We start from the raw sequence: 16,646 nt of genomic DNA on the forward strand, positions 1-16,646 counted from the left end.
AAAAACGTAAAAGGAACTTGAAAAAAAAATACATACTAAAAATAACATAGTGACATAAATGCAATACAACATAAATCTATTACGTGGCTAACGAGAAAGACGGGCTTCGGCACAAATCAAGTCACATGGTTATCATGGTCTAATCATGGCCACCATGACAATCGCCTAATAAAAGTACATGTTCAAAGTTCTAAAAAACAAAGGAATTGCTATATTAAACTCATGTTAAACGTACATTTATATATAAACTTGTTCAATGTTGGCCTTGTTACGACTAAGAATGTGATGTCGCGCTGTAGCCTGTCTTTCTCATTAGCCACATATCTATTAGTACTATAAACAAGATACACAGATAGTTTTGCCTACGTTATATAATTCTCAATGTGAGCTATTTGGAAATTGAATGCACTGTATATGGGAAATCAGGCAAATATGGGCACTTTTAAGGGGTTAGGTACAGCTTACAGCAGTAAAATTTTGGAAAAATTCAACATTTTTTTCCTCCATTCCTGTATCCTGTACAATAATGAAAATTAGCATGTGTAAAACACTGTCCTTCTGCTATGTGAAAAACATATTTTTACGATTTAAAAAAAAACGTTATTTATTTATTTTCCAAAATTCAGTTCACTGTGCAGTGATGAAGCATTTCCCACATAACTCAAAAACTATCCAACATTCTGTCATGAAATTTTTTGTGTGTATTTATGCATGTCGTATCTACAATATGATGCAAGATCACTTCTCTATCTTTGATGGATTGTCTGATAAAAAAAATTCATTAAAAAATGGTCAAATATCAGTATTTCCTTCTAACAAAAAATGTAGTTGAAAGAGCATGATATTGTAAACATGAGTTTCAGCAATAAAATAAAAGAGAGAGAACATGAAAAAGTTATCAAGTTTATGAGTTATGAGGGAAATGCTTCATCACTGCACAGTGAACTACCACCATTACGAATTTTGAAAAAATATATATATGATAATTTTTTAAAAATCTTAAAAATATATATATTTTTTTCATACAGCAGAAGGACAGTGTTTTACACATACCAATTGTCATTATTGTACAAGATACAGTAATGGAGGAAAAAAATGTTGAATATTTCCAAAAATTTTACTGCTGTGAGCTGTACCTAACCCCTTAAGGTAATGCCCATGTCATCTAATTCTTCGTGAGTTAACGAAGCATCAAACAGTATATTTGTATAACAAACACTTTGACATTCTCTTAGGAATACTTTCGCTGCCATGGTACTTCTCCCAATTCTGTCGTGAAATAAGTAGCATACTCATCTCTGATCGACTGACTACTTACTGCCGACTTCCTTGGGACCCTCCTAAAGGGCAGGAATGATGTAAGTGCAGTATCATTCCTCCAGTAACATTTCCTGCAACTTCAGCATCCAATGTTCCATTAGGAGTGTAGAGATTCCTAGAAGAATCACTTCTACGCATAAAATTATGCAAATACAAGCAACACCATACTACAGTGCATGCTTTTTCTGGCTGAAGTAACATTGGCTTGCGAAGAACCCTAAATACAGCAGAAAGAATTCCAAATGCATTCTCTACTACACGATGTGCTCTTGATAACCTGTAATTAAATATTCGCTCTTTGCTGCCATTTTCTTGTACACCTGGGAAAGGCTTCAACAAATTGTTCTGTAGAGGGAGTGCATCATCTCCTATGAATACATATGGGACTTTCTCCATTCTGCCTGGGAGAAAGTCATCAGATGGAATTCCAAGTTCATTGTTCTGCAGTTTCCTGTAGAATGAAGTATTCCTTAAGACCCCACTGTCTGAAATTCTTCCTTGGCATCCAACATCAGCATATATAAAGGAATAGTTAGCATCCACAATTCCCAACAAAACTATACTAAATGTCCCTTTATAGTTGAAAAACTCGGTGCCACTATTAATCTGTGATTGTAGAATGCAGTGTTTACCATCTAATGCTCCCAAACACTGTGGAAAATTCCAGTCTTCATTGTAGCGTTTTGATACTTCATGCCATTCTTCAGGACTAGACGGCATCTGAGGGAGAGAAAGATATCCATAAAGACATGACGTTTTTTGAAATTCTAACTACTATTATTTTTATAGATCTTGATTACACAACTTTTAACACTATATCACTTCGGAATATATAGTTTATATTGCTTTCACGTGTTCAAATACTAAATTACGATAACCCACAGGCTGAAACTAGTCAACAAGGTATCCTAACCTAGTATTTAACAAAAAAAGCAATATAAACTATATATTCCGAAATTATTTTTATGTTTAGGAGTTATTAAAGGCATTTCTAAGGGGAAAAAATTGTAGTTGCGTTTTTAAATTTGGAAACTCGTAATAATATATAATAATTTTTTTCTTAGGAGGTTTTAGGTCACGCGAACGAGGATGAAGGCCAGAATAACAATGTGCCTGATGAAACGTCGCGAGATTTTTTTGATGACATGGATTCAGCCTCAACTCAAATGCCTTCTACTGCAATTCCTGTTGCATCTGAGGGATTGACATCATTCTCAACTCCAGTGTGTTCCACTGCAAGTCCTCTTACATCTGGGGGGTTGAGGAAAAGAAAATCAAAAGAGGACACAAGAATATCAGAGGCCTATGCCATTTTGCAAGCAACAGTAGCTAAGCATACAAGCACCATCTTTGGAGACTTTGTTGCCACAAAACGTCGCTCATACAGCGAAAGAATGTGATGCATTGTGGAACACATGATTGGCAACATTCTGTTCCAAGCAGATATGGGACAGTTTGAGCCAAGTACACAGGAACAAGTTAGCTCCAACGCCCATATTCTGCCGGAATACATTGACAACCCTGTAGAAAATGAATCTGGGAATGTAATTTATGTAATAAAATCTCAGGAATGATTAAGGCTAAAATTAGTAAAATCAGAGAAAATGAGATAGGCCTATGTTTCCCAGATAATTTACATTATGTATTTAATTATTATTTTTTTATATTAACTTATTGTTAATGTGTAGATTGATATTACATAACTGGCCACGCGATTATTTGAAAGATGATTTTATTTTATTGTACATTTTGTATCATAATGTCAGTTCTGTGATTCATGATTAACCTTCCTTAACAACATGAAAAATCCTACATGCTTTTATTTCACTCCTATACTAGTTTATATGACATAACTCTTTCAATATTAAGGCAATTGGTTGTATCTGTTGAGAAAGAAATAACGAAATAAGAATTGTAATAAATCCCACAGAATCGACAAAAGACAAATTTGAAACTGGATAGATCCCCCCCCCCTCCCCCCCCCCCCCGGCACAAGATCTAGTTAATTGCATTTAATGCAGTGTTTGATCAATACTTTGATATCTGTAATATAACCTTTCACTGTTCATTCCTCTGTATGAGTTGTCCATTGGAAGTATGTAGTGTCTCCTCGATTGTGTAGATCAATTTATATTACCTTTTCAACTACTTCCGATTTTTGTCGTTTTATGAACATTTTTTTTAATCTTTGTTTTAATCTAAAACCTCTTGTATTTTTCTTTTCTACATTTCAGTTTTTCCAATTCTTCTTGTGAATTTTTCAAATCTCTATAGGCTTTCAATTCTCCCTGGTTTTCCTATCTGTTATTTTTATAATGTTACATGCTGGAGCCTTAGTATATCTCTTCTTTCCTTCGATGTTTCTTGTTGTTTTGCATTGTAATTTTACTTGTACTTTCCACTACCCTCCATTAGATATTTGTAATGTATCTTGGGTATTTTCTTCACTTTATATAATTTTCTTTAACTTTCTCACTTTCCTTTGTTCTTCATTCTTTAATGAATATTTTACCATAGCTTCCTTCTTGTCTTTTTTTTCAATTTAGCAATTAACCTTTCCTTTTTGACAGAATTCATTGTCCAGATATCAAGAAGTGTGGAAAGTGTCATTGTAATGTGGGCTTATTACAAACGGGTCATTTCAATGCTAGAAATGTCACTTGTGAGACACATGGTCATTTCTGTGACACCGTGTAATTATCTGTGACGTCTGAGAACTGACGAAAATCATTCTCAATTTGTAATCCCTCTAATCTCATGTTGATTACTGGCTTTAAGATTGTGTTGAATATGCACACCATCATATCTGACTGTTAACATAAATTTACAAGACATACTTTACATATTTTAGACATCCCAGAACTGACTAGTAATAAAGATACTCTCAGGAAAACAGGCACTTATGTTTTCTTTTCTCTAATGTAAAAACTACAAATCACCCTTTCACTGCAAACTGCCACACTGTGGTCCATACCAAACAACTGAAGAGCTGTTCAGGACTTGTGCTACCATCCAGTGGATAGTTTTATTGCTTGTAGTAAGTGTCACAGAACATATTATCCATTAGGGACTGATGTAAATAATATTTGGAGCATTAAAGAAACAATTCTATGATTATCTTTTGCAATAAAATAATAAATGGCAGGGGCATGCTACAATTTTATCCTGTTAAAATATATTTCGTTTCACTTTTTAATTTCTAAATAACAATAAAAATGCTTTTGAAGATGTGGTCAGAGACACGTCACAGAACTGACATCTTCACACTCAGAGTTGCTGCTCAGGCATAATAATGGTTAGTTACAATTGAGGGGCTTAGAACAAAAAGCAGGTAAGTGACATTATTAAAAAAAATGATGTAAGTGCGTGTTGTGATAGCCCAAAAGGATGTTTCTTTGGGATAAAATCAGATAAGTGATCACACTGTGTAGTGCTGCTATATGGGCATCATTTCACCAAACTAATGTATAATATTTTATTGCATGTGGAACTTTCACTGTAATTTCCTCAAAACTAGGTTTCTGTCACTTACCTGCTTTTTGTTCTATGCCCCTCAATTGTCCAAATTCATTTACAACATGGCTTTAATATTGTAATGTTTTGTAATGTATATTTTTCTTTGAAATATAACAGATGTGTTGATTTGTGTAATTAATATTCATCTTTCCTTTGCTCTTACTTACATGTTTCCCTTTTTGGCGTATTCAATTGAAGAGTAGAGGAGAAAAACCTTGATACGTCACGTTTTACTATTTTTACAGGAAAGCAAATTAAAAGTGTCAAGACACATTAGGCCTGCAGTCTATTTTCTTTGGGTTATCATTCTTCCAATGTCTATGTACTAATGAGGTTGTTATTCTGTGCAGTTAAACTACTATAATCTACACTACCTGAGCTATTACATGGACTTCTCTCGTTTTTCCCTGTGCTATTCAATTGCTTTAAACAATTTGCTCAGTTTAAAGCAGGGGTCGTCAGCACAGCACGCTGGGGCTAGCCTCTCTTACCCTCAGAAAACACAGTGAACTATAGTGCTCTCGTAGCTGCTAGCGGGTATGCTATTTATCTCTCTCTGTTGCATGACGGTGCACACAGGACGGCACCGCGTACCCATTGTACATTTCAGCGAGTGCTGACGACCACTAGTTTAAAGGATCCTCTACAATTTAGATGCATTACTTCTCTTGCAAAAATCATTATCATACAATCAGCAGTTTTGTAAACACAAATTTGAAAAATAATGCGAAGTTATAAAATAAAACACGCGATTGCATAAGCAACATTTTCATTATTATTACTTATACTGTCTTGGGTTAAGTTTCAGAACACGGATACCTTCCTTTCCCTCTTACTCCAAAGTTCCAACCTTGTGCACAGAAAATAAATTCTTGGCACTGAAAAGTGCCTTTTCGTAAGCATGATGCGCATTCGACAAACACAGACAATTCTCTCTTTTTAGTATTTTAAGATAATTGTCAGTGAGGTATCCGTATATTGAAACTTTCCCCTGTCTTGCAGTCTTACCTTAATAAAATCTTCCAGTTCCTCAATTATTGCTTTGCATACTTCCGGAACGATCCTGGTAATCAGCTGTTTAGACACTTTGAACAAATACATTAAACTTGTGTATGAATCTCCTGTAGCGAGATATCTAAGTGTCAATGCTAGCCTTTCCTGTATAGGTATTGCTTCTGGCCAGCTTGTATCTTTCTTCGAAATTTTCGGCCCTATTTTGCACAGTAATATTTCGAAGTCAGTTTCTGAAATCCGATAGAAGTTGTGAAACTGTCCTGATTCCATTCCACGCAAATCATGAAGCAAGTCAGTGCCTCTATATTGTTTGCGATTTTCGTAGAGTGGCGTCTGCCACCATCACCTTTTCTTTTTTAACTTTTTTTTTTGTTAAACTGCCTATAACAACAACGGCTGCACTTGCTATAATTATATCTTCGTCCCTCCATTATTCCGGATAATCAACGAACGTGAATGTTTTCTGATCACTTGCTGATGATTTGTACGTTGCTCCAAACTGTGAACGAATAACGAAGTTTCGCTTCATCATTCGTTCGTTGTTCGTTTGTTATGTGTGTATGCACCTTTACATGAGCGTGTTGAGGAAGATGTAATGGCGGGCACTTGCGAACTGTGAAATGGTAACAAAGATTTGTAATTAAGTTGGCTTTACAGAAAGCACATGTGAAGAGGAGGAGGAACAATTATTGAGGAATTAATAAACCCTTTTTTTTGGACAATATATTCATCTAGTGTACACTTTCATTTGCAATACATTACTTCAGGAGCATTGCTTCAGAACGGTTTTTCTCAATTCTTAAGAAACTGAACATGCAGCATTTTCTGTCCATTCTATGAAAGCAGAGCTCAAATCTGCAACGATAATGTAACAAAACGAATTTTGTCCCATCTTAATGTGATGTTAAAGAAGAAGTGTTGATCGGAGGAGACTGGATTTTTTTTCATTCCACAGAAAAAATACAAGGCTGGAGAAAACTATTTTAAAATGATGCTCCTCATTTATAAACCTTTCCAAACTAGATAAGTGTCGAAATTATACTTGAACAAAACCATTGTCTTTTAGAACTGTTAGAGGCTGTTCAGATGCTGTGTTTACTATTAATTATGGCAGATAATAGAAAATAGAAGAGAATATACTCGTCCAATGTATGTGTATTCTTTTCATTGAGTATATTATTATTATTATTATTATTATTATTATTATTATTATTATTATTATTATTATTATTATTATTATTATTATTATTAGATGGCTAGGTAGCATAGTTGATAGAACATCTGGCTACAGATTAAAAGTCCTGGGTTCAATTCCATTGCCAAAACTTTCAGAACAGCAAGTACTGAACTGGGGTCTTTTTCGAGAGTAAAAGATGATCGGAGTGTGGTTTTTTCTTGTTTCTTAGCTGCTAGTATGCAATAAATTATGTTCTTTTCTTGAGAGTATAGTGTATGTGAACAAAAATATGAATGAATATTCATGCTAAATTGTTGAAATTCAAATTTATTTAATTATATGTAATGCTTAGTTTACCTAAGTTTTCCACTCTAAGAATACAAATATTGTCTTTTTCTTGAGCTGTTTTTTTTTTTTTTTTGATAGAATATAATATAAGTGGTGCCCACATTCTCATTTAAAGACCTTCCCTCTTCTCGTACTCTCTTTGTCCCCCTCACATAAAATTTTCTGGAAGAAACATTAACAGAATGAACGATAATAATAATTATCTAACATTGCTCTTTATGATGAATGAAGAGATTGTAAAAGACAGAAAAAGAGAATGCTTGAGTTTTATGGGATAAGAGTAATTTTCCTTTTATTAATGGCGGACATTTGACTTTCTTCATTCACCCAAGACAGAAAAAGAGAATGCTTTAGTTTTATGGGATAAGAGTAATTTTCTTTTTATTAATGGCGGACATTTGACTTTCTTCATTCACCCAAGCTCCCTGTCTAGTGGGTGAAGCACTGAAGCTTGTATGTCTCTCTCCACCGCAAATTCCAGTTGGACCCACCGGGATCATTTCTTTTTTTCTTTCTTTCTTGCTTCCTTCCTTTCTTTTCTGGTTCCTTCCTTTTTTCTCTCTCTCTCTTTCTTTCTTTCCTATTAGGGCGATTTAGTAGACATTACAGTAGAATCTGGTAATATTTAACTTTTGATTTGTGAAAATTTCCTTCTCTTTCTTCTCCTCCTCCTTATCATCATCATCATCATCATCATCATCATCATCATCATCATCATCATCAGTTGATTCTCTTGATTGACTTTTCAAGGACTCTTTAAATCTTTCAACCAACGTGATACCATGGAAACCAAAGGCTGAAGCTGTAAAATATCTTGGAGTGCACTTAGATCGCCGTCTATCATGGAAACATCATATCAACAACAAACTTAAATTGGCCTACTGAAGACTCACTAGAGACTCTAAAAGCTTTTGCCATCCAGTCTGCTCTCAAGAAAGCTGCAAGATAGAATTTATAAAACAGTTACCGTATATTATCGGTTGTTCTGTATGGTTGTGAAACTTGGACTCTCATTTTGAAAGAGGAACAGGGGTTAAGAGTGTTTGACAATAACGTGGTTAGGAAAATATTTGGGTCTAAGTGGGATGAAATTACAGGAGAATGAAGGAAGTTACACAACACAGAACTGCACACATTGTATTCTTCACCTGACATAATTAGGAACATTAAAACCCAGAGATGGGCAGGGCATGTAGCACGTACGAGCGAATCTAGAAATGCATTGTAGAATGTTGGTTGGGAGGCCGGAGGAAAAAAGACCTTTGGGGAGGCCGAGACGTAGATGGGAGGATAATATAAAAATGGATTTGAGGGAGGTGGGATATGATGGTAGAGACTGGATTAATCTTGCTCAGGATAGGGAACAATGGCGGGCTTATGTGAGGGTGGCAATGAACCTCCGGGTTCTCTAAAAGCCATAAGTAAGTAAGTATATAGATGTATTGAATAAAAATATGTTACTACTTTTATTTTATTAATGTGAGTAATTGAAGCCTGGCACATTTCCTACGTAGATCACAAATAATGAAATTATTATTATTATTATTATTATTATTATTATTATTATTATATTTTGTCACAGAAGGTCTGGAGTAATATTTATAAGATAGACATAGCAACGAAGGTTTAAGACCATGATTGTCCTAGGGATCTTACAATACAATAGTTGCCGTGTTTTCAGGGTATATGAAAGTTGTACCACAGTCTAGTATATACAGTCATGAAGCTCAAAACGTAGGGAATATGCATCCACATATATACCTGGTAAGGTTTATCTTGTCTCAGTAGCAATAAAACCAAGTCCCTTCAAATGAGGGTGGAGATTATAAGAGGGTTGTAAATTTTCAGTATTCCTTTCAAAACCTTGTTATTGTGCAGACTGCCGGAACTCAATTTCTTGAAAGACAAGCTCAGAGACGGAACTACACAGTACAAAGAGAGATATTTTGTAATTTTATTTTGCGCTACAGAATGTATCAACTGGTCCCTTCCGCCACAGGATGGATGGACGGCACCGCTCCACTCACCCATTGCCATAACAGTACAGACGAAGTAAGACATATCTCCTTTCTCTCTCTTTTCACAGTGAGACAAGATACATCACACAGACTCTAGTTGCTAACCACTAGGAACGATAATATCGTCTCATTACAGACAATGCGAAATAGTACCTGCACAGTCTATTGTTCCTAGCAACCTCACAACTCAAGCGTCGTCGTGACTGTATATACTAGACTGTGGTTGTACTATAAATTGTGGGACTATTACAGTATATTACATCTGATAGCAAGCTCTTTGTGTAACCAGAACCTAGATGCGACTATGCTGAGATTGAGGTTGTCACATTGTGGTTTCCCTATAGTCCCTTCATCCAGTATAATGTACTTAATACGGCATCAGTTGTTCCTTGTTGTGTACAAGGCGAATCAGCATGTTGTAGCTACCCTCACCAACAGTGGTGCCTGGTCGGGGCCCAAAAAGGGAATCAACTCGCACCTCCGACATTTTGGCCCTGAAAAATACATTGAGACATTTTATCATCATCATCATCATCATCATCATCATCATCACTCTTTTAAGTCATAGGTTTATTATATGTATTAGCGCTTGGGCATGGGTTCGAATCCCGCATGGTTGAGATTTTTCCCTTTGTTTTTACCCAATTGTATGGAAGATATCAGGCAATTCTTTATCGAATATTTGGACCCCATCAAAATTCCATCTTGCTGTTACATATTCCAGCAACACTAAATAACCACGAAGTGGACGCAGTGTTGTTAAATAAGCGATAAAATCATTATTGCCATATATTCATGTTTTCTAATGTTAGTAGTTGTCTTAAGCAATGGAGTCTTCCGGTCATGGGAAAAGAATGAAAGAAGAGAGGGGCAAAAGAAGTTTGATAATAGACGTTCATTACTGGTTAAATCAGAGTGACCGGTGGGGCAGAATTCTCTTTCCCTCGCATGGATTTGAGGTGTAAACAATTTAATTTCGAGCATTTACGACATGTTTAACATCAAAACAACGATTCTTTTATCGCTGTCGGTGGTATACTGGCTACCATGCTTGTTAATAAATGCAAACAATTTTTTTTCACGTGTAACTATGTCTTTCTCCTAACTAGGTTTGTGGTTAACTTGCGAATTGACCTTGTCATAAAAATTTAACTCCACCTTGTTCTCCTTGTATTCCCCCCAGTTCTCCTCCTCTTCCAGTTTGTTTTTCTTCCATTCTTCTTGTCATCTTCTCGTTCTTCTTTATTCCTTTCCTTCTATTTAATCTGTTATCCTTCTACTCCCCTTGTTCTCCTCGTATTTCGCTTGCTCTCCTTGCATTCTCCTTGTTTTCTTCGTCTTCCCCTTGTTTTCTTTGCTTGTCCTCCTTGTCTTTCTAATGTTCTTCTTGTATTTCACTTTTATTCCCCTTGTTCTCCTTGCATTACCCGTGTTCCCCTTTTCTTCTCCTTGTTCTCCTCGTTTTCCTTGTGTTCCTTGTCTTACCCTTGTTCTCCTTGTCTTCTCCCTTTTCATCTTTCCTTATATTCGCATTCCCCTTTTCCCCTGTTATTTCTCTTATCTTTGTTCTCTTTGTATACTCCTTGTTCTCTTTCTCTTCCCCTTCTCTATGTATTCTGCTTATTTCCCTTGTTCCCCTTGTCTTTCTTTCGTATTTCTCTTTTTATCCTTGTCTTCATAATGTTCTCCTTGTATTTCACTTTTATTCCCCTTGTTCTCTTCATACTGCCCTCGTTCTCCTTGTCTTCTTCTCCATGTTCTCCTTGTCTTTTTCTTGTTTTCCTTGTCTTCCCTCTTTCTCCTTGTTTTTTCTCTTTTCTTCTTTTCTTATACTCGTATTCCGCGTTTCCCAGTTATTTCTTTTCTCCTTGTTCTCTTTCTCTTCCCCTTCTCTATGTATTGTGCTTATTCCACTTGTTTTTCTTGTCTTTCTCTTATATTTGCATTGTTCTTATCTCCCTCATGTTCTCATATTTTACTTGTATTTGCCTTTCTTTCCTTTGTTGCCCTTATATTCTCCTTGTTCTTGTAGCCTATTCCTCTTTTCTTCCGGCACAATGGAGTTTCATATGTAATGATTGTAATGGTACCGTACATAACGAAGGCAGTGTCTAAACCAATCGGAGGCGTGATTTAATTTACGCTGTATTAAGCAGTTGTCCCGCGCCGTGGCGTTGTGTCCTCATGGAGGAAGAAATTTTCTCATGAAATTTCGGGCAGTGTATGGGACCGGTACCCACCCAGCATCGTGATGCACTTGGGGAGCTACGATAGGTAGCGAAATCCGCTTGCAAAAGCCAGCTATTACGACTGGGAGGGATCATCGTGCTAACCACACGATACCTCCATTCTGGTTGGATGATCGTCCACTTCTGCTTCAGCATGTTGACGTGAAACCAGTAGCCGGCTGGTCGGTCTGGGCCCTTTATGGGCTGTAGCACCACGGATTATTATATAGTGTTAGACAGTTGCGTTAAAGACCAGTAATGTAGTTCATTTGAGTCATCAAAGATAGGCAAAACAGATAATACATTTTAATATACCGAAAATTTCTCTCTCTTTGCAGCACTTCAGAAACAAATCAGTGATGCCATAATGTATCATGTACTGCCCAGTTAGCTTTTTAGCGAAAAATACTTAGCATCTGAAGATGTCAATATATTGGAAGTTCGAATATACGTATATAATTATGCAGAAAATATCAAGAACTTAAGAGATCGTTTTATAAATAATATAAATTCGATCAAGATAGTAATTTCTTAGTAACAAACTGTAGGTTGCGGTAGTGGCGTTACTGAATGTTGCGACTAGTCAATTCTGGTCAGACATCTGTTCAGATCAGAGTAATCTTACATCAGACGTAAGTTAGAGGTGATACGGTGAAGTTGGATTCTCCCAAGAACCGCTTAATTGTGTTTTCTAGCGAATACATGTGTTTAATAGAAGTGCTCGTAATACTGATACTTTCTTTGAGTGTTTTGTAACTAATTAGTGACCCCACTCGATAGTTTTGAAGGTTCAGGATATTCCTGCGGAGTTATCCCTCCGCAAGGTGGTAGGGGAGCAGGTAAATGGAGGTCGATGTTTACGAACAGAAAGAGACTTGTGATCATGTAGGGTCATCACAGGTGGCCATACCTAAGTATAAGAATTTAAACTGCAGGGTAGTGGAAGGGAATAAAGCAGAATGTAAGATGAGTATAGAACCTAATATATTAACATCAAGTCAGGGAAACATAACATCAGTGGTTACAACAGATAGGCAGGTTTCCGGAGATCATTCTAGACCAGATAAATCGGTGCAACAACCGGAAGAGATGAAATTGACCCAGGCAACACTTGGACAGGAAATATCACCAACCATAACCTCACAGAAAGAATTATACTCGTACAAAGACTCTGGCCCCTATTTAGTGATACTTAGGGCTCAAGAGGGACTAATTAGTAATATACATCCTCTCAAACTAGGTAAAATACTTTTTGACGATAATATACCAAACATTCATGTGGTTAAACCTGCGGGGAAAGCAAAATTCGAAATACATTTCAAGACTTATTTGGACGCCAATAGATTTCTGTCATCAGACTTCGACAACAAATATAACTGCAACACATTTATACCAACATATCACATACACGTGAAGGGTATTCTGAAGAATGTAGCAGTAGAGGTTACAGAAAAGGAAATTAGGCAACATAGTATGTGTTCAGAGAACTATTCTATTAAATCAGTGATCAGATTTAATAAAAAATGCCAAAATGAAAGCGGCGAAATAGAATGGCGCCCATCCACCACAGTCATGGTCACATTCAGGGCGCAAAGATTACCAAAGGAAATAAAACTTTTTTATATGGTATACCCAGTACATAAATATAATAGCACAGTATTACAATGTAGACAATGTTGGAAGTACGGACATACCAAAAAGTTTTGCCGAAATGATGTAAAGTGCCTAAAATGCGCGGGAAGTCATCAAATTCAGAACTGTACAGAGGAAACTGCAACATGTGGAAATTGCACACTAGCCCATAAGGCTAATAGTGCTGACTGTCCTAAATACAAAATAGAACTTGCAATAATCAAAAAAATAGATGAACTTAAGATTTCCAGGTATGATGCAATAGCAATACACCAAGGTAAAAAAACTTTTACAGAAATCGTGACTCAACAAACTCTGGTGAAAGACTCCATTGGGGAGGCATTCCCAAGATTATCACCGGAACGTGAGTATACCAAGGAGCAGCCCCAGGATGTCCATCGCCCCAGTCAACGAAGTACCACAACACAAAAATGGGGAGGCCACCCCCAGAAGAGACGATATGAAGCTCAACAATCGACGCCATTAAAGGTAAAAATTACACAAGATAAACCTAATTTATCCCCTGAATTTAAGAAGAAATACGTGGCAAACTTGATCCCAAATCAAAGAAACCCCATTGTGGTTCCAGCAAGGTACGGGAAATCGGAAGCCCAGCAGACAAATAACCACCAGAATAGAACGTTAGAAATCCCAGTCTTCAAAATGATAGAAGATAGCATTTTAAAAAAGACCCTAGCATCATTGGAAGTAATTATGACGACATGTGCGGAAACTTAGAAACCACAAATTAAAGAAATTATCCAAAACTTAACAGCACCATTCAACCTATAACATACCGTTTATTACAGTGGAACTGTCGTAGCATATCTAACAAAATCGACGAAACCAAAAAACTTATACATGATAACAAATTAGATTTGGTCCTTATTTGTGAGACTTGGCTCACACAAAATATCAAAACTAGGTTTCCCCCATATCGGCAGATCCGTTTGGACCGCCCTGAAAAAGGAGGAGGAATACTGGTGCTCATATTCCCAAAATTAAAGGTGGAGAAATATAGGACAATTACAAACTATAACAATAAATTTCAAGCCATTGAATTAATCTTAGCCACACATGGTCTTCATATAATATGTGTGTATAACGCTCCACAAAATTATATATCAGAAATGTTCTGGACAACTCATTTCCCGCATGATAATAACCTAAACTACATAATTTGCGGAGATTTTAATCTTGGCTACTCGCCTAGCTACCTAAATAATAACCCGGGTAGATTCCCATTTCTGGCATCAACGTATCGATCAGGGATGAGTATTATAAATTCAACAAGGCCCACACGTCTAGGCGCGGGTAACCAACAACACTCAGCACCGGATTTAACACTAATATCCAGACCGCTAATACCTAAAACTCAATGGAGTATACATATGGATACAATGGGCAGCGATCACTTCCCGATAAGCATTACCATAAATGCACAGCAAGAATATATCCAGTGCCCACATGGAACTACTCAGAAGAGGAAGGTTGAATGGAACAGGGTAGCAGCTGACCTACAAGATAAACTAGTAGACTGTACATCTATAGACGAATTTCAAAACACTATTTATCACCACCTAGATGTAAATTGCCCGCCTACGACCACGAAGAAAATCGCAACGAAATTAAAACCAAAGTGGTGGAATGGTAACATCCAAAAAGAAATTGCGATAAGAAGAAGGTGCATACATATGTTTCAGAGACAGCCCTCCTTATCTACATTTATGGCCGTCAGACAACAATACGCTAAAGTTAAAGGAATAATAAATAAATATAAACGATCAGCCTGGAGGGCCTACATGACCCAAATTACGGCGCACACATCAACAACAGACATATGGAACAACATCAAATGGTTTACTGGATATAAAGCACGGAACACCTCACCTATAATGCTCAACACAAAACTACAATATGACTTCCTTAAACTTATAGCACCAGATGATATAGTACAAGTATATGACTATCCTACAAATAACACTCCATCAGAATTATTACAGCCTATTTCCAGTACAGAAATCCATAATATACTAAAAGCCCATAGAAGTCATTCTGCCCCAGGACCCGACAACATCACATACAACAGCCTAGAGATATTTCCGGAGCAGATAATACACCACATGGCACACCTATTTTCGCAATTACTAGTTCAGCCGAGCATACCGGAAAGTTGGAAAGACTTCAATGTACTGCCAATTCAAAAACCTAACACGGTAGGGGACCAGGTAACACATTATAGACCCATAGCTTTGGGCAACGTTATCAGAAAAATCTTCGAGAATATTCTGGCAACAAGATTATCCTTTCACCTGGAAAGATATGGACTATGGCCGTCCAACCAATACGGTTTCCGAAAAGGGTACAATACAATTTGGAATGTTATCACAATCAATACAGAAGCAAAAATAGCCCAACTTTTAAAGAAAAGAATGTCGGTTGTCTTCCTTGACTTGTCTAGGGCCTATGATTCGGTCAACATAGCAATGTTAACACATATACTACAGACCATACATCTCCCACCGAGGTTTATTAAATTAATAAATTTACTAATGATTGACAGAAAGATAAGACTACAACCAGTGTTTGCGAATTCAGAAACAAGGACATCTTCCACAGGCTTACCCCAGGGATCAGCCCTAAGTCCAATCCTTTTCACTATATACATAGCATCTTTGAGCACATTACCACTTCAAACTACAAAAATGATATTATATGCTGATGACATAGCCTTATATTACACATATCATAAAAATGAGTTTCAGGAAAAATCAAGTCAACACCAAAGTGATATAAACAAGGTGATCTCAGAATTAGAGAGATTAGGATTGGATGTTAACCCTAGGAAAAGCCAACATCTACACCTGACACCAGCTAAGACCCGACAAGAAGAATGCCATTACATCAAAATGGGGGATCATATTTTGCAAACAGTACTAAAATGTAAATTCTTAGGGGTGATCCTGAATGCTAGGCAGACAGGATCCGACCACTACAACTTTGTTATCCAAAAAATTAATAATAGGAAGAGGATTTTCCAACATATTACGGGTCGGAGATGGGGAAATCACCCCAAAACACTAAAATTACTGTACAGTAATATGATACAATCGGTCCTAGAATATGGCATAGGGGCACTCCCTCACCCAAATAAGTCACTTCAGAACAAATTATCGACAATGATCTATGGAATAGCCAAACAAATACTGGGAGTGAGAGGAATACCCAAAAAAATAAAAATATTTCAGGAATTACAACTGGCAAAATTCTACAACCAACAAATAAGAGCCTGTCACCAGATTATGAGAACGGTATTCTCCAACACAGAGTCTTATCTATACAAAAAGCTCAAATGGCTGTTCCTATTACTAGTACGAAGAGGGGGAGAGAACA

General features: G+C 36.6%; 1 protein-coding gene across 1 annotated transcript in view; it reads right to left on the reverse strand.

Annotated features, from left to right (window-relative positions):
- Positions 1 to 9,880, reverse strand: part of LOC138711619 (delta-like protein 3) — a 54,576-nt gene extending 44,696 nt beyond the window's left edge. The window contains exons 1-2 of the mRNA XM_069842754.1: positions 9,768 to 9,880; positions 1,319 to 1,450 (exon numbers count right to left, since the gene is read on the reverse strand). Coding sequence (XP_069698855.1) covers positions 1,319 to 1,450; positions 9,768 to 9,880 — 245 coding nt within the window. The remainder of the gene's footprint in view (positions 1 to 1,318; positions 1,451 to 9,767) is intronic.
- Positions 9,881 to 16,646: the final 6,766 nt, after the last annotated feature.

Source organism: Periplaneta americana, chromosome 13 (assembly GCF_040183065.1).
Source record: "Periplaneta americana isolate PAMFEO1 chromosome 13, P.americana_PAMFEO1_priV1, whole genome shotgun sequence".
In the NCBI taxonomy this organism is placed as follows: domain Eukaryota; kingdom Metazoa; phylum Arthropoda; class Insecta; order Blattodea; family Blattidae; genus Periplaneta; species Periplaneta americana.